The sequence below is a fragment of the Haplochromis burtoni genome, unplaced genomic scaffold, assembly GCF_018398535.1.
Source record: "Haplochromis burtoni strain Fernald_Lab_line unplaced genomic scaffold, NCSU_Asbu1 Contig_139, whole genome shotgun sequence".
NCBI lineage: Eukaryota > Metazoa > Chordata > Actinopteri > Cichliformes > Cichlidae > Haplochromis > Haplochromis burtoni.
In genome coordinates this window covers 247,787-269,698 of record NW_024582500.1, presented here as the reverse complement: position 1 = coordinate 269,698, position 21,912 = coordinate 247,787, and the positions used below count along the sequence as shown (strand labels likewise).

Here is a 21,912-nt window from a genome sequence, read left to right as displayed (position 1 = left end):
ACCCTCACCCTCGACAAACCCTCCCCCAGACAGAAAATAGCTGCCTCATCCGTAGAGCTCCGACATAATGTTCTTGTACTGCGCCTGCTGATTAAGGACCTCGGGATTGCAGTCCTCCACAATACCTCTTAAATGTGGACAAGCATCGTTAGTCAAAGTATAATTGTTCTGAAAGATCAATTGTGATAATATAGTCCTGAGTATAGGGGTAAATACATACAGTGTGAGGGGCGACAGAAGGATCTGGGCCTGTGGAGGTTTTTGGGCTGACATGTTAAACATCGCAATTTACAAAACACCAAACAAAGCAATAATTTTGGATGAATGGTGTTCTGGTAAGTGCTGGTCCAATGCCTTGCATTTCCTTTATTGTTTCATGAGTCTGTACTACCAAAGCATGCATGAATGTGTTTCTTTCAGATTACGTTTCAGAGTCAAAGATGGAAATTTCAGGGCTTGCATTTTTCTTGAGGAAATTACTGAGATACAAGCCGCACTAACTGCTTGTTCATTCGCATTCCTTGACTCAAATACATGGTATGCTGCGACAGATAGATAAGCTCATCACTGACAGGCAGCAGCCGTCTGACCTGACTGGTTATGTGATCCGTTGTAGAAAGAGCACAGAGTGAGATAGCAGCCCTTCAGATCCTTGGCACATAGAGGAATTTATGTAGTAGGCACACAGATATGCTATAATATGCTATAAAGTCTGGACAGATGGCTACTGCTGAAAGAGCACCTCACAAATATGCACACTATTCAAATGACAAAAAGTAAGAGCAGGAGAGACACGCAGAAAATTCCTAAAACTGTGGTTCCTATTGCACCAACTGTGATGAATCTGAATCAGTGAGTATAAAGCATATGTTGGATACGGCTCATATTTCATGAGCCGTATGAGCATTTTAAAAGCAACTGTGCAGACCGGAGGTCAAAACAACATAAGCTTGTCACACCGTAAGGTATTCAATTCAATTCAATTTTATTTATATAGCGCCAAATCACAACATAAGTCGCCTCAAGGCGCTTCATAGATACAGAGAAAAACCCAACAATCATATGACCCCCTATGAGCAAGCACTTTGGCGACAGTGGGAAGGAAAAACTCCCTTTTAACAGGAAGAAACCTCTGGCAGAACCAGGCTCAGGGAGGGGCGGCCATCTGCTGCGACCGGTTGGGGTGAGAGAAGGAAGACAGGATAAAGACATGCTGTGGAAGAGAGACAGAGGTTAATAACAGATATGAATCAATGCAGAGAGGTCTATTAATACATAGTGAGTGAGAAAGGTGACTGGAAAGGAAAAACTCAATGCATCATGGGAATCCCCCGGCAGCCTACATCTATTGCAGCATAACTAAGGGAGGATTCAGGGTCACCTGGTCCAGCCCTAACTATATGCTTTAGCAAAAAGGAAAGTTTTAAGCCTAATCTTAAAAGTAGAGATAGTGTCTGTCTCCCGAATCCAAACTGGAAGCTGGTTCCACAGAAGAGGGGCCTGAAAACTGAAGGCTCTCCCTCCGATTCTACTTTTAAATACTCTAGGAACAACAAGTAGGCCTGCAGGATTCCCAGCTACCAAGACTGGCAATTGAAATGCAACATTTACTTTAGAAATGAGTGGAACTTCACTTCTGTAGCAAAGACCAAACCTTCTTAAATTCAGTATTATTAACAAAATTGGACTAGATGTTTAACAGGAAAAATATTTTCCTGAAACAAACCATTGATTTATCTGATACAAGACAGCAAGGGACAGTAAGACAGAGTCCAGGACAGGAAGTGATCAACATTTCCTTTGGAAACCAACTGGGACTAAAGCAGAAAATTCTTCTTGGGATTAAGCGTTTAATCATGACCACTGTTGTACATATTTCAGAATAGCTGCATTAAGAATAGATGAGTCTGAAAAATAACGCATAAAATAATTGTACAAATTTTATACATTTAGTGTGTAAAACCTTTAATAAAAATGTTTTTATAAAATTGCGCTTTACTATTATTTTTGTTTGTTGTATGAAATTCATGGTCAACAACAATAATTAGATTTTAGCATTAAAAATATCATATTAATTAAAAAGCTCATGGTTAATCCACTTGTTAATTAGCCAAAAACATACAAAAAAGATTTTGTTACCAACACTGTGCCAATATGAAGCAGCTGCAGCATAAACCTCACACTGGGTGCTGATTTATATTAAGCCCTGTACAGATTTTCACACTTGTTCTAAATATATCCAATTAGCGCTCATCAGTGATGTACAGTTGCATTTTTTTCCGCGTTAAATGTCGGTGCAGTAGACCCCTTTACTGCCTACGTCATCACTGTTTACAACCTGTCAAAGGGTCTATATTCTCTGTGATGGCTGCAGTTACAGTTGCATATATTGGGTAATAGTTATCAAACATCACAGTGCTACAATAGACTTATACATAACACTACAATTACATTTTTCTTTCTTTAAATATGGGGTAATAAAGAATTGGTTTAGGCTTAGAATTCATTTACACATACAATCACATAAAACTGTCTTCTAAAATAAGTGCTCATATTTTAGTTTTCACTGTTATGTGTATGATTTAATCTCAGCAGCAGCTGCTCCCAGTTCTTTGGTTGAGGAATAAAGAAGTGGAAAAGGGGCGGAGCAAGTCCATATGGAGACCTGAAAATTGATCAGGGGGGGGGGCAAATGGAATCTGTTATGTTAGTTTCAGTTAGGTTTTTTTTTTGTATGATACCGCTTTTGTGTCTTTGTGGGCTGATCAGCCACTATGTAAGGGTAGGGCAGTTTGTTTGAATTAGTAGTTTTTTTTGTTGCCAGCTTTTGAGTGGAGTTCTGTTACTTTGACCTCTTTTATGGGCCCAAGATTTAGATTATTTGCATAATTTGTAAAGCAATGCAAATAATTTGCATTATTTGCATTGCTTTACTGCTCAGTCCATCAGTCTCGCTTCTTAAGCGTCCCTCTTGATCGGTTAGTCTCAGCTGGGTCTGCTGCCTTTTTAGCAGCTCCGATAAAGCCTCCGTTTTTTGTGGCCTCTCCTCATTTTCCAGGATTCTGGCTTCCGCCTCATCCTGCCTTGTGTTGGTTTTCGCTGTTTCTCCTTTAATATCGTCGACTTATGCTTTGACATCTTGCCTGAAGTTGCGTATTTCTGTGAGAATCATGGATAAATCCACCAGATCCTCCCCTCTGCTGGTGCCGCCTAAAACCAAGTTTGCTGTGTGGCGGCTATCATTAGGTTCTTCAGGGGGTTGTATTTCGTTGAGTTTATTGACAGGTAGAACAGATTTCTTACTCTCAGAGGTGGTTGTCATCTTCACCCCTTTCTAAAAGTTAAGGCACTGTGGTTTTTACCTCTGTTTTTATTGGCTTCGAAATGGTTTTTGTTGACTTTTGTCTGGAGGTTGTTTACTATGCTGCCATCTCTCACCTGTCCAATTCTGTTCTTTTAATTATTTCTTTGAACTGTTCTTTTTCCAGGGTACCATACATGTGTAATAACTTAAAAAAAAAAACAACAACAACAAAAAACAAAAACAAGAACAGGATGCACAAATGTTAATTTATTTTTGGATTTTCTCTAATCCACAATGGATCAAAGGTAGGTAGATAGGTAGGTAGGTAGGTAGGTAGGTAGGTAGGTAGGTAGGTAGGTAGATAGGTAGGTAGGTAGGTAGGTAGGTAGATAGGTAGGTAGGTAGGTAGATAGGTAGGTAGGTAGGTAGGTAGGTAGGTAGGTAGGTAGGTAGGTAGGTAGGTAGGTAGGTAGATAGATAGATTCAAATATATTTTGTAACAGCAGTTCTATGGTGTCTTTTAACTTGACAAGGCTAAGGCTTGTTAATGTTTCATTACTACTTATTTTTGATTACAGCTGGTAGTTTCTCTGTGCATTAAAAGGGTTCATTTGACTGGACTCATTGGATTGATCAATACTCAGAACAATGTGGAAAATCCAAAGAACAAAGTGGAAAAAGAAGGATTGTACAACTGTAGATTTAAAGTTAAAACAATTCAAAGTACAAGTTAGTTAGATGAGAGGAAAATGGTTAGGATGTTCAGGAACTATAAATGTTCAAGCCTGTCATGAACTAGAAACTACTGAAACATCAGCATCACTGTCCACAGTGAAGCCTATTTTACCTCACTATGGACTAAGACGGTGCTGACCAAGAAAGACGCCCCTGTTCCAAAATCGACACCTTCAAACTTGACTGAAATTTGCAGCTGCCCATATTTACAAGCCAAATACCTTCTGAAGAAAGGTTTTGTGCTTAGATGAGAGAAAGATTGAGCTGTTTCGCCACTGTGATAAAAGGTATGTTTGGAGGGGTAAAGGTGAGGCTTTCAAACATGAGAACATGCTGTCGAGCATGGTGGTGGTAGCATCATGCTCTTGGGCTGTGTTGCTGCCAGTGGTATTGGCACATTGCACAAAGTGGATAGAATGATTATGGAGGAATTAATTCTAAAAAACTGATATAAACCCGTATTGTTTGCCTTCAGTGCATTTATTTAGTATGGAAGTACTGAGAAGCAATGGACTGTTTCTTGTGTAGTACTTTCTACTCCACCTAAGGACTCAAAGGGTGACAATACTTATTTCACCTATTCCTATAGGTTATATATAATGTTAACACTCACAAGCAACTTGGGGTTAGTTTCTTGCCCAAGTATATTTGGATATTTCTCAAGCAACCAGGGATCGAACCACCAACCTTCCAATTAGTAAATGATCTGCTCTACCATCTAAGCTACAGCCACCCCGAAGTATTTCTATATGGGACAGATTTAACAGAGTGGCTGAAACATTCCTCAGAGATTTTGGTCCATGGCAGATTTATCAGCTACACATCCCAAAGATGCTCTATTGGATTAAGGTCTGGTGACTGTAGAGGCCAGAGTACAGTGAACATGTTCAAGAAACCATATTGAGATGATTTAAGCTTTTTTACACTTTGTTTTATTCTGCAGTCATCAGAAGACGTATACACTGTGGTCATAAAAGGATGGAAATGGTCGGCAACAATATTCCACCATTAGCACCCTGAAGCATTGATCTAATGCGATCCTATAAGGATGGATTCATGTTTTCATGTTCTTTACACCAAATTCTGACCCTTTGATCTCAATGTTGCAGCTCAAAGCAAGACTCATCAGACCTGGTAACAATTGCCCAACCGTCTGTTGTCCAGATTTTGTGAGCCGGTGTGAATTGTAGAATCAGTTTCCTGTTCTTAGCTGACAAGAGTGATATCTGATGTAGTCTTCTCCTCTATTAAGATGCTCTTCTAGGTGCGTTGGTTGTAACAAGTTATTTTTCCCTTCATGTCGGCTCAAAGCAGTCTGACCATTCTTCTCTGACTTTTGACATTAACAAGGAATTTTCACCCAGAGAACTGCTGCTTTTAGATCATCTTATGTAAACCACAGAGATGGTTGTGTGGGGAAATCCCAACAGATCAGCAGTTTCTGAAATACTCAGACAAGCCCGTCTGGCACCAACAAAAAGGAGGCATTCAAAGTCACTTAAATCGCCTTTCCTCCCAATTTTTCTTGACACGTGATTTCTGTTGAAATGATCTGTGGTTCCAAAGTTATGCGCTATCGAGTATATCACTGTCGGTATAATTGGAAAGCCTGTGAAATCAAATATGTTGTGTGACATTTATGTTTATTGGCCAGAAAGTATGCATGCGTCAATATGGATGTATATATGTCTAATACAGGGGTGGGCAATTCCAGGCCCCGAGGGCCGGTGTCCTGCAGGTTTTAGATCTCACCTTGGGTCAACACACCTGAATCACATGATTAGTTCGTTACCAGGCCTCTGGAGAACTTCAGGACATGTTGGGGACCTAATTTAGTCATTTAAATCAGCTGTGTTGGTTCAAGGACACATCTAAAACCTGCAGGGACACCAGCCCTCGAGGCCTGGAGTTGCCCACCCCTGGTCTAATATGTCTTTAACTTACCCCAGCCCAGCAGGTAATACTAAAGGAAATGTTGTTTTTCTGCAAAGAACTACCAGAGTGTGCAGGTAGATGCCCTCATAAAGCATCCAGAAGTAGTTAACTTAACTTCACTAAGGTTGTGAGCACAATAACGGGCACAGTCAAGGTAAGGATGAAGTAGAGAAAGACATTTATGTGGAGAGTTATCCCTTGGCAGCTCAGACTCCTGATGGTTATTAGAAGAGAAGACACATTAGATTTTTACTTTTGAATCACAGACTTGTCCTTAAACTGAAACACCAATCCTATCTCCCCAGTCAAAACAGGTCAAGGCACAAAAATTTATATTTAATATATATGCTGATGACATCACATGCTAGCCTGCTGTTCCGACGAGACACTCCAGGAGAGCAACGATGAACATTACAACACAGGTGGACAATAATCATATAGATGAATGATTTAAGGATGTGAGTGTTATGACTGATTGCATAAAGAGTTTTAAAGTCTTAAAAAATGACTGCAAATGTATAACACTCATCAGCAACTGTGTGATGAATGGAAGCAGGAAGAAAAAAGTGACACAATATATAATAAATCACTGTGCATTTGGTTTATTTTATTTTATTTATTTAACTAATCAGGCTGCAGAAACTGAACCAACGAGCATGAAGAGTTCAAGTTTTTAACAAAGGTGACCTCTGCTGGATAAAAATAATAACTAGATAAAGTTGGCACTTCATGGGTCCTGGATTTAAGTCTATGGGATGGAAATTTATTTTTAAACATAACTAATATGTAGGACTGCTTTCTTCCATTTGCGCAACATCTCTAAAATTAGAAATATCCTGTCTCAGAGTGATGCTGAAAAACTAGTGCATGCATTTATTACTTCCAGGCTGGACTACTGTAATTCATTATTATCAGGGTGTCCTAAAAACTCCCTGAAAAGCCTTCAATTAATCCAAAATGCTGCAGCAAGAGTGCTGACAGGGACTAGAAAGAGAGAGCAGATTTCTCCTGTATTGGCTTCCCTTCATTGGCTTCCTGTTAAATCCAGAATTGAATTCAAAATCCTTAAATAATCAGGCCCCATCTTGTGTTAATGACCTTGTGGTACCATATCACCCTATTAGAGCACTTCGCTCTCTCTCTGCAGGCCTACTTGTTGTTCCTAGAGTATTTAAAAGTAGAATGGGAGGCCGAGCCTTCAGTTTTCAGGCCCCTCTTCTGTGGAACCAGCTTCCAGTTTGGATTCGGGAGACAGACACTATCTCTACTTTTAAGATTAGGCTTAAAACTTTCCTTATTGCTAAAGCATATAGTTAGGGCTGGACCAGGTGACCCTGAATCCTCCCTTAGTTATGCTGCAATAGGTAAAGGCTGCTGGAGGATCCCCATGATGCACTGAGTTTTTCTTCTTCAGTCACCTTTCTCACTCACTATGTATTAATAGACCTCTCTGCACCGAATCATACTTGTTATTAATTTCTGTCTCTCTTCCACAGCATGTCTTTTATCCTGTCTTCCTTCTCTCACCCCAACCGGTCGCAGCAGATGGCCCCATCCCTCCCTGAGCCTGGTTCTGCCGGAGGTTTCTTCCTGTTAAAAGGGAGTTTTTCCTTCCCACTGTCGCCAAGGTGCTTGCTCATAGGGGGTCATATTGTGTCGAGCTGAGGAACCTTAACAACAAAGCACCTACACAGACATTAAGCTTGCTGTTCTACCCCAAAAGGATAGGGAGAGCTCTTTATTGTACACTTCCCTCTACTACACTGTGTTTCAGAGGGTCAATAACTACAAGCCTGAACTCACTCATGGCACTACATTCTTTACATTAACAATAACTGTCTGGGAATTTATACTGCAGCATCAACAAGAACAGTTAAGAGTCACGTAACCATAAACAATAAACATCTTAAACAGCAACACATATTCCCAAGGCATGATGGGAGATAACTAGCCGCTTCCAACACACCACAATATGATTGTTGTATGTATCTGTATGTATTATTTTAGGCTCTACCTTACAATATAAAGCACCTTGAGGTAATTGTTGTTGTGATTTGGCGCTGTATAAATAATATCAAACTGAATTGAATTGAATATGAATTCTAACTGTTGTCAAATAGGGCTGTCAGCTGTGTACCAACCTGATTGCTGAACAACACAACTGATGGTCCCAACCCCATTAAGACAGCAAGAAATTCCACAAATGAACACTGTACAAGGTACACCTGTGAAGTGAAAGCCATTTCAGGTGACTACATCATGAAGCTCACTGAGAGAAGGCCAAGGGTTTGCAGTGCTATCAACAAAGCAAAAGGTGGCTACTTTCAGGAATCTAAAATATAAGACAAATTCATATATATTTTTTCTTTGCTGCATAATTCCATATATTTGCTTCATATATTTGATGTCTTCAGTATGTATCTTCAAAGTAGAAAGTAGTAAAAATAAAGAAAACGCATTAAATGAGAAGGTGTGTCCAAAGTTTTGATGGGTAGTGTATATTTTAAATATATAACTTTCTACAGACTGAGTATCTGAGGATGATGTGAGTAACAGCAGCAGCAGCAGCAGCAGCAACAATACAATACAACATGTGTAATAGTGATAGCCAAATGTAGCTTTCTGAAGCATTAAAGCTTGTATTGAGAAACGGTTCATTACTCGAAGCTCTTCAACACAGTCATCTTTGGTGACATCTGGTGGGCAAAAATAAGAAGAGCAGCATGAATCTACAACTTAAAATGAACTGCTTTATTATGATGCCCACTCTACAGAGCTGAATTAACAGCTGTTTGATATTGGGCTGATATGGTGCTTTGAACATGTATTTTTTGGGGTGAAAAATGACGTTATGTCTATGTTTATAATAAATCATTTTGATTAATTAACCTTCCTTGTTAAAACGTGTTCCATGGTGAATGAAGGTTCTGTTGAATCGTGTCCAATGAAGCTTCGGACGTCATTGGTCACGTGACTCTGTTCAGACGAACCAAGCCTCGTTTCGTAAGTGTGTTGAATGCGCCGGAGCTTCCGCTTCAAACGTGCTGTTACTAGTAACAGGGTCAGTTGCAAAAGTCTCTTCTCACAGTTCTCACTGTTTTCTACAGTAATTGGTAAATACTTCTTTACACTAAAACGAACCATCAAATCTTGTAGTGACTATGGTAACGCTTACCCGATGCGTCTGCCACAAATCTCACGAGAACTGGAAGAAAGTTGCGCACGCAGCCGTCGCCATCTTTAAAATTAGAAGGAGGCGTTTGCAGGCATTGTTGGTGTGCAGCCAGTTAATTAAACTTGGGCAAATTTCTACAAAAGTATTCCAAGCATGGCTAATCGAAATATGCAACAAGTTAACATGCAAAGCAACAATTCTCCTCAACCGGCGAGACGCGGAACCGACTCACCGGCGGCGGAGCAGACACCGGCGAACAAAGACAGCCCGGCCCCGCCGCCGAGGCAGTCCCCCGTTGCTGAACAAATGGAAGGAGCTGTGGAAGGAAGCGGCGAAGGCCCGACAGAAATGACCCTAGACATTACTAGTTTCCGAAAGCCCGGTGAAAAGACGTTCACTCAGCGCTCCCGTCTTTTTGTCGGCAGTCTCCCGCCGGATATTCCAGAGGAGGAGTTCAAAAACCTGTTTTCTAAATATGGGAACGTCAACGAGGTGTTCATCAACAGAGAGCGGGGCTTCGGCTTCATTCGTTTGGTATGGAAAATAGTTCTACTTGTTGGTTTTAACGTGAAGCCTCAAATATAATAAACACACACATATAGCAAGCTTTTATGTAGCATTACTAATTAATATATATTGGAAGCTAGCGTCTTATATTTGAGAGTAAATTATTTATTTTTATTTATTTTTTTGCAATTCTACATCCTATACGTTATGTCAGGCACACTTTAACAATGTTGCGTGAAAGCAATGTTGAGGGAATGCGTCTTTATCCCTTCAGGAAACCCGAACTGTAGCAGAGATCGCTAAAGTCGAGCTGGATGGGACTATTTTGAATAATCGACCAATCAGAGTCCGCTTTGCCACACACGGTTCTGCGCTCACAGTGCGCAATCTGCTGCCTGTGGTGACAAATGAACTGCTGGAACAGGTAGAGTAGACAAGAGAAGAAAACTACTTAGTAAAATCTGCATGTATTGCTACAATGATTTATGCATTTATGGTTACCTAACTTCGCTGTATCCTCAGGCGTTTTCCCAGTTTGGACCAGTGGAACGGGCTATTGCTGTGACAGATGATCGAGGTCGTCCGACTGGGAGAGGCATTGTGGAGTTTGCAAGCAAAGTAGCAGCGCGTAAAGCTCTGGAGCGCTGCACCGAGGGAGCACTGTTGCTGACCACGTAAGGAGCAGAGGGATGAGGCTATTTAATGAGCTGAAAACATTTGAATATGTTCATTCTGGTGTTGAGTTTGTAATTACATTCGGTTCTTTAAAGTAACTTGTTTTTATTTTAAAAAATGCAGCAACACCACATTAGGTCCTTGCCATTATAGAAGTGAAAAAGATGGTTTTAGGATTAATTTTGTCACCCTTCATCAGTATCCCCAGTACTTCCTGTGGCAATGTTTCATAGGATTAATACAGTAAGTCTGAGTGTACAGATACATGAGTCTGCACAAATTGGACATGCTTTCAGAACTTATTTCCATAATCACTTTGTCACAAATATGTGAGCAATATAATCAAATCATTCTCCGGTGAGAGTTGTCACACAAATGAAATCCTAACTAAATCTCCTGGGACTTCAGCTGGTGACAGTAGTAGTAGCTTAGCATCACATGAAGCAGTTTTTCTCCTACTGAACATTCTAACAGACCCTACAGCATGGAGGAGATGTCAAGAAGCTGCAGTCCAAGATAATGGAGCTGGAGTCCATCTGGAGAAGCAGCTGAAGGGTACTGAGAAATGCTCGAATAGCAGCATGGACAGTGAGCCAGCAGTTGTGCAAAAGATGCAGGCCAGGAAGGGCTGGGGATAGCTGGTGAGAAGTGACTGAATTTTTAAAATAAGAGGAGATTGTCCAGTGGAAAATTAACTGTCCTCATGGCATTTGGCAAAACAGGTTGCCAAATGCATATATGCGGATCTCCCAAATTTTATTAACCAATAGAATAGAATAGAATTCAACTTTATTGTCAATGCACAGGTACAGGGCAACAAAATGCAGTTTGCATCCATCCAGAAGTGCTTTAGTGATATAGATATATTACAATATATATTAGCAATAATATAGATATGTGAGTATATTACAGAAATGGGTCTATTATGGTATTTTATAATGTACACGGTATGAAGTATGTTGTGAATATTCTATAACTATAAGTATGTACAGGCTGTAGTGAGTACAAGCTATGTACAGGCTATGAACAGGATATAAATATGAAATAAAAAAACTATACAGAAATATGAGATATACAGTTATACAGAAATGTGAACTATGCAAGTTATAAACAGTTGTAGGATTAAAAATTATCGTATGTACAGAATGATTATTTACACAGAACTATACAGTAGTTCTGTGTAAATAATCATTCTGTACATACGATAATATCTGCTAATGTTAGAATTAACAGTTTCTTCACTTTTTTCAGAACACCCTGTCCTGCCATTGTGGAACCTGCAGAACACTTTGATGATGAGGATGGTCTTTCTGAAAAACTGCTCCAAAAGACTCCGAAGTACTATAAGTAAGTAATGAGTCATTTTGCAGTCACATCGTAATTCAGTGGATTTGTTTCCTTCCTTTGATACTGTTGTAGACAACTGAAGGTCCGTATCAGAGGAATGCTATAATTCAGATTTATTGACAGTACTTGCATTTTCTCCTCAGGGAACGAGAACAGAAGCCACGTTTTGCTCAGCCCGGGACGTTTGAGTTTGAGTTCTCATCTCGTTGGAAAGCTCTTGATGAGATGGAGAAACAGCAGAGGGACCAGGTGGACAGGAACATTAAAGAGGCTAAAGAGAAACTGGAGGCCGAGCTGGAGTCAGCCAAGCATGAACATCAGCTCATGTTAATGAGACAAGGTGTGATCTGTGACCTTTATTGCTCATTTTTACATATGGAGTTTAATACCAGCCTGCTAATGTGGATAATATCTAGTAATGTTTTGGAGATGCTAATCAGCTTTTCGCATATATTTAGATGGAAGAAAAGTATATGGACCTTTCCGAAATGAACTGGTTAATAATACTGTTAGTGTTTTCTCTGATTTAAAAAATTAAAGAAAGAAAAATTGTTATTTCACAGAACTTGGTGAAAATAAATATCATGCAATATAATGTAGCCTTACAATCAGTTGCCTTTCCAGTGAGTCTCTCATTTCTTGGATGAACTTTTTTACGTTTACTGTCATTGATCTAGACCTAATGAGACGTCAGGAGGAGCTGAGGAGACTTGAGGAGCTTCGCAACCAAGAGCTACAGAGACGAAAGCAGATAGAGATGAGGTGTGCTTCTTTATTTAAGCGGTTAATGTGATTAGTATTTACTGTAAAGGGCCAAATGATATTGTTTTGCTTCTCTCGAGGCACAGATCTGTTAGGTTAAAAGTCGTGGTTCATTTTTACCCCACTTGTCCCATTTATTTTGGTTGTTTACATATTAAAAATAAATGAAAATTACTGGACTAGAATCAATCTGACGATAAGATGCTTTCTTTTAAAGCTCATTGAGGTTTGTGTTAATCGATCTGCAATTGTTCACACATTGTTCACTCTTTGCTTTGTAGGCACGAGGAGGAGAGGAGGAGGAGGGAGGAGGAGCTGATGAGGCACAGAGAGCAGGAGGACCTGAGACGCCAGCCAGATGGCTTCAAACCAAACTACATGGAAAACGTGAGTACAGATGGAGCGCATATATCCACCTGCCTGGTTAATTTCTATACTGATGTGAGGGTACACAGCCACCTAAAATTAATAGCATCTGCCAGTAATGTAACCTAAAGGCTGGTGTTTTTTTTTGTTTTTTTTTTTAATACTTTCTTACTTAATACTTACATACACAACCTGTATATTTATGCACGTCACATCGCACCATAGAGTTTTGTTTTATAATTTGTTTTCAAAGGTCTAAATGTAGGAATATAAAGAGATTGACTTATTGACTTTGATGAAACTACCTAAGTAGTGTGATACACCCTGTATAGCCATCAATACAGAGCTGTACCTTTACATCTTACTTCATAACCTTCAGTTGTTGGACTTTGTTACTAGTAGTGTGTCTTATCTGTTGCAATCAGTTTCTTTTATTCCTTTCTTGAGGAAGTAGTTTTAATATGACGATGTATCCTGTACTTCATACATCAGTTCCAAAATAACCCATAATTTTAACACGCTGGGTTGGTTGAAGTTATCATTTTTGGCTTCTAAGAGCAGAAGTAGTGTGAGTATGTCAGACCACATGCACAAATGTTGGGTTTAGTTTGTGCTTCAGGTCGCTATCCTTATAGAAACATCCCCAGAACTGACATTTCTTTTATAGTCAGACTTGTGTAGAAATCTAGTTTGACAGCAAATTTGATTAGTAGGAAAAGTGCTGCATGCTCTTTTGTCAAACTAGTGAAAGAAATATTATTTTTTGGAAACTGCGAGCTTGGCATGTGGCTGTTACCGAAGTGGTTATTTGGAACAAGAAGTTACACCACTTAAAGGTCAGGTATCACAGGCTAGCTTGCTAACTTTAATAAGTGATATTATTAGGAATGATAACTGTTTCCCTTTCTCTGGTCACAGCACTTGGTCATACCAACACTATTGTGTGCATTGTAGATATATAAATAGCATTCAAATTCTTCTGTTTGCCACAACTGTAAATTGGAATCTTTCGTTCTGTAACTGTAAAATAAGCCAACTTATGCAAAAATAAGCAGAAAACACAAATTTTCTAACAAATGACGACACTGATGAAATTTCATGATTCAAAACTGTGACTGGAGTTCACTGGTATATTAATTTTGTACTCAGTTTATATGACTAACAAGTTAATACAAATAGCTAACATGTAGCAGCCCTCAGTGCTAGTGAGGGAACTTCAAGATTAGCTTCACTTCCCTGACCTGGTGGCTGTGTTTATATTTTATATACAGCCTGTGGTCTTTGCTGAGCAGAACATGTTTTTCCTGTTTGGATTCATTTTGCGTCACTTCAACTGACAAGAATCTGACTCACTATATTTTTTTTTGTAGTTTTTCTACAAGCTTTATTTGACTTCAAGCTAGACCTGGGCGATATAAGATTTTTTTCATATCACGATATATATATATATATTTTTTCATTTCAGGCGATAACGATATCTATCACGATATAAGCCAAATAACTATATTTGTAAGATTTAAATGTGCCGTTGCTCACAAGTAAAATGTGAAATAATCAGCAGCTTGTTTTTATTTAAATATTTATTTCCCATAATAAGTTCAACAGGGTAGATGTACTTAAGGAACATGAGACTTTTTCAGATAAATAAAGGCAAATATTGCAAACTACACAAAAGGCAGCCGCTAAAGCGTTTAAGTTTCAAAATAGAACAAACGAAACAGACTAAATTGTCAATTCCACTTAGAAACAAAATATTAATTCTAAAAATAAATCTTAGTTTGTTTTACAGAAGAACAGACAAAATTGACTAACTTTTGTCAATATCAAATAAACTGAGAACTAAAAGGAAATTCTCAATCTCTCCTTGTTGTATAGCTGAGCTTTTCAAACAGTTTTAACAGTTACTTTAGTCTGATACACGGGTATTTTTGAAAACGGAGATTTTCCGTTTTCGTTTTAAAAAATAATCCCGTCCACACATAAAGGCAGAAATGAAGGAAAACGCTGCTATGAACATGCCAAAGCAGCAGGTGGCGCTAGATTCCTAACCGTGCAGAAATGTTGGCCAATCAGAAGTCTAGAAGCCTCGGTGGGAAAAAGTAAACAAAGCTGGGGCATAGAAGCAGAACCGAGTCGTATGTGTGGAGGGACAGTAACTGTGTGTATATGTAAGCATTTAAACACTGCAGAGAGTAGAATTAACAGTAACAGTATTGTAGAAATTCATTTCACCGAAACAATAACGTGGCGCACAGTGTGACGTCAAAAAATGCGCACACCTTTGACGCTGCGTTTTCTCCGTTTTTCTAGTCCACACGTAAATGCAAAAACGGAGTTTTCAAAAATATCCACCCTGGCCGGAGTTTTTAAAAATCTTCGTTTTCAGTGACCAAAAACGCCGTTTACGTGTGGACGAAAGGTGCAAACGCATAGAAAAATCTGCGTTTTCAAAAATACCCGGGTACGTGTGGACGTAGGCGCATGCACCAGTTTATTGTATTTCCAGACTTGCTTTCGGCACAATTTACAGTGCACGCTACTCTGTTTTTTGTCAGACTTGAAATAGCCGAAATACCTTCACACTACGGAACTTCTATGGCTCTTCCGTTCGACAATCTCTCCGGCATTGGAACCATCATCTGTTTTCTCTTCGGTCACGCTCGGTTGATTTTTCTAGTCGGCACACTCATTTCCTCCATTACCCGGGCGGTACGGTGGCTGGCTGCTTCCCAAACAAATACACATGTGCGGCTTGGCACTTGTGCTGTACGTAACAAGTCACGTGACGTGACGCTGCGGCTGTGATTGGTTCGGCTCTGCGCTACTTAATTTGGATTGGCTGTTCTTTTTTCTTTTTTCTTTTTTTAAGAGGACAAGAGCGGCGAAGTCTATCGTAATAGTCAAATTTTTCTATCGAGAAAAAGTTATATCGCGATACATATCGTTATCATTCTATCGCCCAGCTCTACTTCAAGCTTTATTTGACTTCATCTCCTGTTTATGGAAGCTTGTAATGCTTTATTAGTTGCAGTCAGAGCCATTGAATACTCAGTTGTCAGTGGGGGTTCAAAATGCATGATTATTGTGATTGATGTAGAATTCACATAGTTCCTGAAATGCTTATTAGGCATTTCAACGATGTAAATATGTATAGAGAAAACTGTTTGTTCGTAGTTAGTACTCAATAAATGGTGACCTACAATATTTTTTTTTAATACCATATTAATGTATATGTAGTTTATGTATATTTATTCCTAAGTAAAATAAAGGATTTACAGTAAGCCTTATTTGTTGTCGTAACATAGTCAGTGATACATGTTCAGCATGTTGGTGTTAATTTGTTTCTTTCTGTTTTTTTTTTTCTTTTTCCTCATAAAGCAAAAATTAATTGGCTGTGCCACATTTATGTGTCTGCTAACAGTATGGAATAACATAGCCTAATCTGTCCAATGCAGTCGCATACATCATTAAATCTCTAATCACACATTACGCTGTAAACCACCAGCATGGTTTAAGAAACTGGGTTTAGATGTGTTGTTCTTTAAACGTGTTATCTTTAACAAACACATCCCAAATGTATATGCAGCTATAACTGCTCCACTATTGTGAGGATTGTTAATCGACTCTTGGCGTTTTTTGATTGTTTTTATTTAGTTATTTATTTAAATAAATAAAATTGTAATGAAGGAAGAAAATATGACTGCAAGACTGGTCGTAGTTAGGACCCTCATAGAAACTACATCCGTCTCAGACTTTGTGTAGTTCAGCTGCTGAGCTCATAAGATCATGACAATGTTTTCAAAACTTTAAGCTGATTTATTTTTATTTTTTAAAAGGGGTCTTTTTAATTTTTTAGTTTCTTAAAGAACTACAATAAGCTTTTATACAAAATAAAAATTAAGTATTAGCAGTATTTTTGCAGAAGTGTTGTTTTAGGTAATTAAGCTATTAATGTCTTAGTGCTCAACAGTCTTATGTGACAATCCACCTTTTTGTAAGGATGTGCCTTAGTTTCGTTTCAGTTAGCAGGATGCACATGCACTAAACAAAATCTGAAGTCAAACAGTGTAGCTCTGTTGCACTGCCAGTTTCTAAATTAAGTTCTCATGATCTCAATACAGGTTGTGTGAATAGTTTTTGCTACATAGACATTTTTGCTACGATTTAAAAAGAAAAATATTAGTTATGTAATAAAACATGTGACATCCACCCCAACCTGTTCTATCTTATTAAAGTGTAACATGTAGGGCTTAACTTTGAAAATATCTTTACAGAGTCTATAAATATCTCGTTTTTTAAACATGCTGAGGGCTCTGTATATGATCAGCTGGTAAAAAGCAACATGTAGTGTTAACAGCAGTGACTATTTGTAATGATCTGACTATGCTGTCATGTAGGTGTGTAGCTGTTCGTATGATACTGCATTTTATTGATTTCTGTTATAACTTTTCTCTTCGTGTCCTTTGCTGTGTTTAAAGGTCCTGTTGGCGTCTCTTTACTTTCACATAGCAAATGGATGCTGAACAAATGTACTTAGACCTACCAATGTCTGCCATCTGTCTCTTATGACTTTTAGTCAGAGTAGTAATCAAAAAATACAGTACAAAAAATGGAAGTGTCAATGAACATGAATATTTTTGTAGTAGAATACCTGAGAAAGAGCAATTAGAAACCACTTTGTATTAACCAGACAACTAAGAGGGTTTCATGTTTTGTTTGTCAGGACATTTGCCACTTAATGTGGATATAGTATATATCCACATAATAGTAATATCTTGCAATGATGAGTAAAATATTTTTTTAAACTTGCTCATGTCCTTGTAATTTGTAGTACTTAGGTGTAGGTTGTAGTACAATGTTGTAGGTTTTATTGTCTCCCAAGAATCTAAATCCTGCATTTGTTGCTCTCTAGAGTTTAAAGTAGCAGTAAAATAATCACTGTTTGATAGATACTTTAGTGCAATTTTAGTCAGTTTTCTTAAAACTGCAACATGGTGACCATTTAAAAGGTAAGTACAGTAAATGGTACAGAAGTTTAGAATCACAGTATTTCCAGTAACTTGTTTCCTCTCCTACCTTCTCCAATGATATCTTTGATGCAGGCCACATTCATGATTGTTGTTGAACTGTATTATGAAAGTCTGTTGTATAGATTGTGATTTAATTGTGGAAATGTGCATATCGACCTACTCATACAAGTTTTACTTTAAATCAAAATAGAACATTATTTTTATGTTTTCTCATACTAGATTTGGTCTGTTTTGAATCTTAATTACTTTTTGTGTCTGCAGGATTGTGTGTGTGTGTGTGTGTGTGTGTGTGTGTGTGTGTGTGTGTGTGTGTGTAAATGAAATGTCTTAGTAGGGGTGTGTGTGTGTGTGTGTGTGTGTGTGTGTGTGTGTGTGTGTGTGTGTGTGTGTGTGTGTGTGTGTGTGTGTAAATGAAATGTCTTAGTAGGGGTGTTGTGTGCGTGTGGAAAAGCGAGCGTGACCATGGGGTCGGACACACCAAAATGACCTTTTAAGCGGGTATCACCAAATCCTCGCCTGTCTGCTACCATTAATGTACATGTACATAGATTTTTGACTTTGGGTAAATATGGTGACTGTGTGTGTTTTGTGCTTAGCTTCCAATGCAAACCAAAAATTACAACACTAGTTGTTATATGATATGTTTATGTAAAAAAACAAAACAAAAACAAACAAACAAACAAAAAAGACAAAAACAAGAAAAGAACTTGAGAACAACATTTTTGGATTTACAAAAATTACAAACCAGTTATATTGTATTTATATATAATATTTTTAATTAAAGGAGAAATGCACTTGTACATGCTGTACTCTGATATGTCCAAGTGCTTTCATTTTTGTACTGACGCGGGTCTGTATTGCAAAAACTGTTGTTATTGGTAGAGAGAGAGGCAAAATGGACTCTATTTACTTTGTTCTCCATCCTTGACATTCTGTAACTTGATAAATTACTACAAATGAAGGCTCCCTTACAGTATTGTTGCAGTCACCATGCCGTCCTTGGATTCACATATGAAGAACGTGCTTTATGAAATTTGCCAACTTGGTGTGTCAGATATTAACAGTTTTATTTGATACGTATTTTTACAAAAGTAATTTGTCCTTGTTTGAATAGAGTCAAAGAAGCACTAAAGCTAACACTAAATTCTAGCTTTACTACAACTGCTATTCATCCAAGTGTGAGATTGCTTGTCTGCCATTGTGTGGAAATGTAATGATTTGTGAGTGTTCTGCAGTTGGCTCTCCGCTGAGCGTTTGTATTTTAGCAGTGTTATTCTGAAGGCTTCTCTTCACTTCTTCCAGAGAGAACAGGAAATGAGAGTGGGTGAGCTGGGCCCTCGTGGAGCCATTAATATGGGAGGTATGGGCATCATTGTGTAAGGACTGGTTAATACAAAAACCAGATCAAGTGATTTGTTTTCATGTATCAGGTTTATTCTTCTTGCATTCCTAGTGGCTTATTTCCAACACTGCAATTAACATATATTGGAGTGTTTTTAATGCTTTTTCAGTTGGAAATGGAGTCAGTTGGGATGCAGTACACAGCAGTAAAAATAAACTATGTTCCTCACAATAACATGGACTTGATACTAATAAGAGTTTACAGTGTGCTGAATGGGTACTGTCTCTTAGGGTGGTGGGGTTGATAGTTTGAGAACTACTGGGTCTCTGAGCCTTCATCCTCAGCTCTGTGTGGGTCTGCAATAATAGATAATAAATGTTAAAAACATATTCATTTATGTGATATTTTAAGTTGTACAAGTCTTGGCCTTTAGCCTTGCAGTACATGCAGACTTAATTCTTTTTCTTTCATGTTGGGAATACAAATCATGTCTTCAACAATTTGTGATCTTCTGAGTGCAGGATGAGGGGCTGGGGACTGTGGATTCTCATTATATAGACTCGACACATTAATCTTAATGTTAGCTGTTTAGCATAAAGACTATAACCTAGGATTGCACATCACCTTATAAACCATTCTGCAGTAACTCATTTAAATGTCTCATAGCTAGACATTTTGCTATGAGTTATTGAGTTGCTAACTTCATTTAAAGAGAGTACTGTATCTGGTTCGTAATGTGTGCTTTTCAGTGTAACTATCTACAGTGCTTTAAAAAAATGATTTGCAGGTGTCATACATTTGACATGATTTTTTTTCTCTATTATTTTTAAAAAATCAAAGTATTCCTCAGTTTTTTTAAAGAAGCTTAATATTACAAAGCTTTTGGTACACTGTAGATTTAAGGCAAGCGTCTGGTGGTACTCTAACTCTGCCAATATAGAAGCATCTGAATACATGAATAATTCTGCAATCTGTGAACAGACTATAATGGAGCTTAACAGAAGCTTAATGGAGCTTGCAGTTTTTCTGCAAAAATAAAAGCCGTTTTGTCTGTGCTTGCTCCATAACGGCCTTCTTTAGTGCCTCGAAAAAGCAAGATTAGTGTTGTAATGTATTAGATAAAACGGGCGACTCAAGCAGGGGCTTCAGTTTATAGTTGGCCTTGTATTGGGTAATGTTGGTGAGTGATTTCTGTTACAGGATGAATTTCACTTCTGGAGCTCATCAGCTGCTAAATTCATGTTCTTTGTAAAAGTAATGTCAGGTCATCAGGCATTGTTGGCACCATCAAATTCATGTAGTTTAGCTAAGTTATAGCACCATCAATTCTTGCTAACGTTATTGCTGTGTGAGTGGAAATGCTAGTTGAGTAGCTTTACAAATTACTTCATCAGCTAATGTGATCCATGATATTAACTTTAATAATAAACAGTATTGATTTTAATTAACAATCAATTATGTAACTGTATATAGCAATGGTTAATTTTTTTTTTTTTTGCTTTAATAACTAAAAATAATCCAAGACACAATTGACGATTCGTTAGCTAGCTAGTTGTAACTTGCCTGCCCTACCTTAATCTGTCTTTGGTAACTTTGTGGATTGCTGTAAGAGATCCATGACATCCAGTGCAGTGTTATAATGTTTCACAGTCTTTTATGTTCCATCAAGGTTTAGCTAATGCTAAAACAGTGTGCAAGCTGTCACAGAAAACATTTTAATGCAACAAGATGGAAAAATTGGGGAACTGTTAAGGTAGATGTGTAGCATCTCCAAAATCTCACAATTAAAGTTACTACTATGTAAGTAAGAGGAAATTGAATAGTATCCTTAATCGTGTTTTCATTAGTGTACAAACCCATGTAATTTCGTATATTTTTGTTAGCTTAGGAGAAACGCTTCTTTTGTACATGGAAACAACAGATCTCACTGTCATAGTGTCATTTTTCTGCAGTTTCCAATAATACCCAAACACTGAGCTCTATGTTTCTAATATATATATGTACAGAGTGAAGTACAAATACTGTAGTTGGTTCCAGTCTGCTACCTGATCTCTACCAAGTCCTGCACACTGCTTCTTTAACACATGTCATTTGTTTTAATATATAAATGGTGTTAGATACACTTTGAACAACTTTCTTTAATTTGTTTTCTTTGATATCATTTTCGCCTGTCCCAGTGACAACTTCATAAAGTTCTTTTCTGAGTATGCTACTTTAACCAGTAAATGAAATAATATATGAATACACTGAATGTATGGCATTGTTTGTAAATAAGAGTCTGGCAGAATTATGATGTTGCTCTGAAACTATTGATGGGGGATATGTAGATGTTTGTGTTAGTTAAACTGCCTTCGCTGATCTAGTCATGTTGATTATACCTGAATGCAAAGTAAAATATTTAGTATACGTTTTATTTATTTGTTTATTTATTTGTATTCTGATAATAGTCAGTTTTCAAATGGTGATTAATCCTCATTCAGAATGCTTGAAAACTTGTGTGTACAATGCTCTTTCTATCTCCTATAATTTAGAAGTATGATTGATTTTCTTAAAGAATGATTTTCTTTATTTTTTGCTCACATCTTTTATCATGTAAAAGAAATATTGGCCTAATTCAGTAAATAGGATTATGTTGATCATTGATTCTGAATTGAGAGTAATTTTCAAGTCAAGTTGATTATTAGCTCCAGAAATGTACAGTCTTTTGAGGTGGGGGTTAAATAATGAATCACAT

General features: G+C 37.9%; 1 protein-coding gene across 1 annotated transcript in view; it reads left to right on the top strand.

Annotated features, from left to right (window-relative positions):
* Positions 1-9,146: 9,146 nt before the first annotated feature.
* Positions 9,147-21,912, top strand: part of pspc1 (paraspeckle component 1) — a 16,551-nt gene continuing 3,785 nt past the window's right edge. The window contains exons 1-8 of the mRNA XM_005933910.3: positions 9,147-9,683; positions 9,931-10,080; positions 10,179-10,330; positions 11,583-11,678; positions 11,822-12,018; positions 12,356-12,440; positions 12,722-12,827; positions 19,139-19,196. Of these exons, the coding sequence (XP_005933972.1) occupies positions 9,303-9,683; positions 9,931-10,080; positions 10,179-10,330; positions 11,583-11,678; positions 11,822-12,018; positions 12,356-12,440; positions 12,722-12,827; positions 19,139-19,196 (1,225 nt within the window). The 5' untranslated portion in view covers positions 9,147-9,302. The remainder of the gene's footprint in view (positions 9,684-9,930; positions 10,081-10,178; positions 10,331-11,582; positions 11,679-11,821; positions 12,019-12,355; positions 12,441-12,721; positions 12,828-19,138; positions 19,197-21,912) is intronic.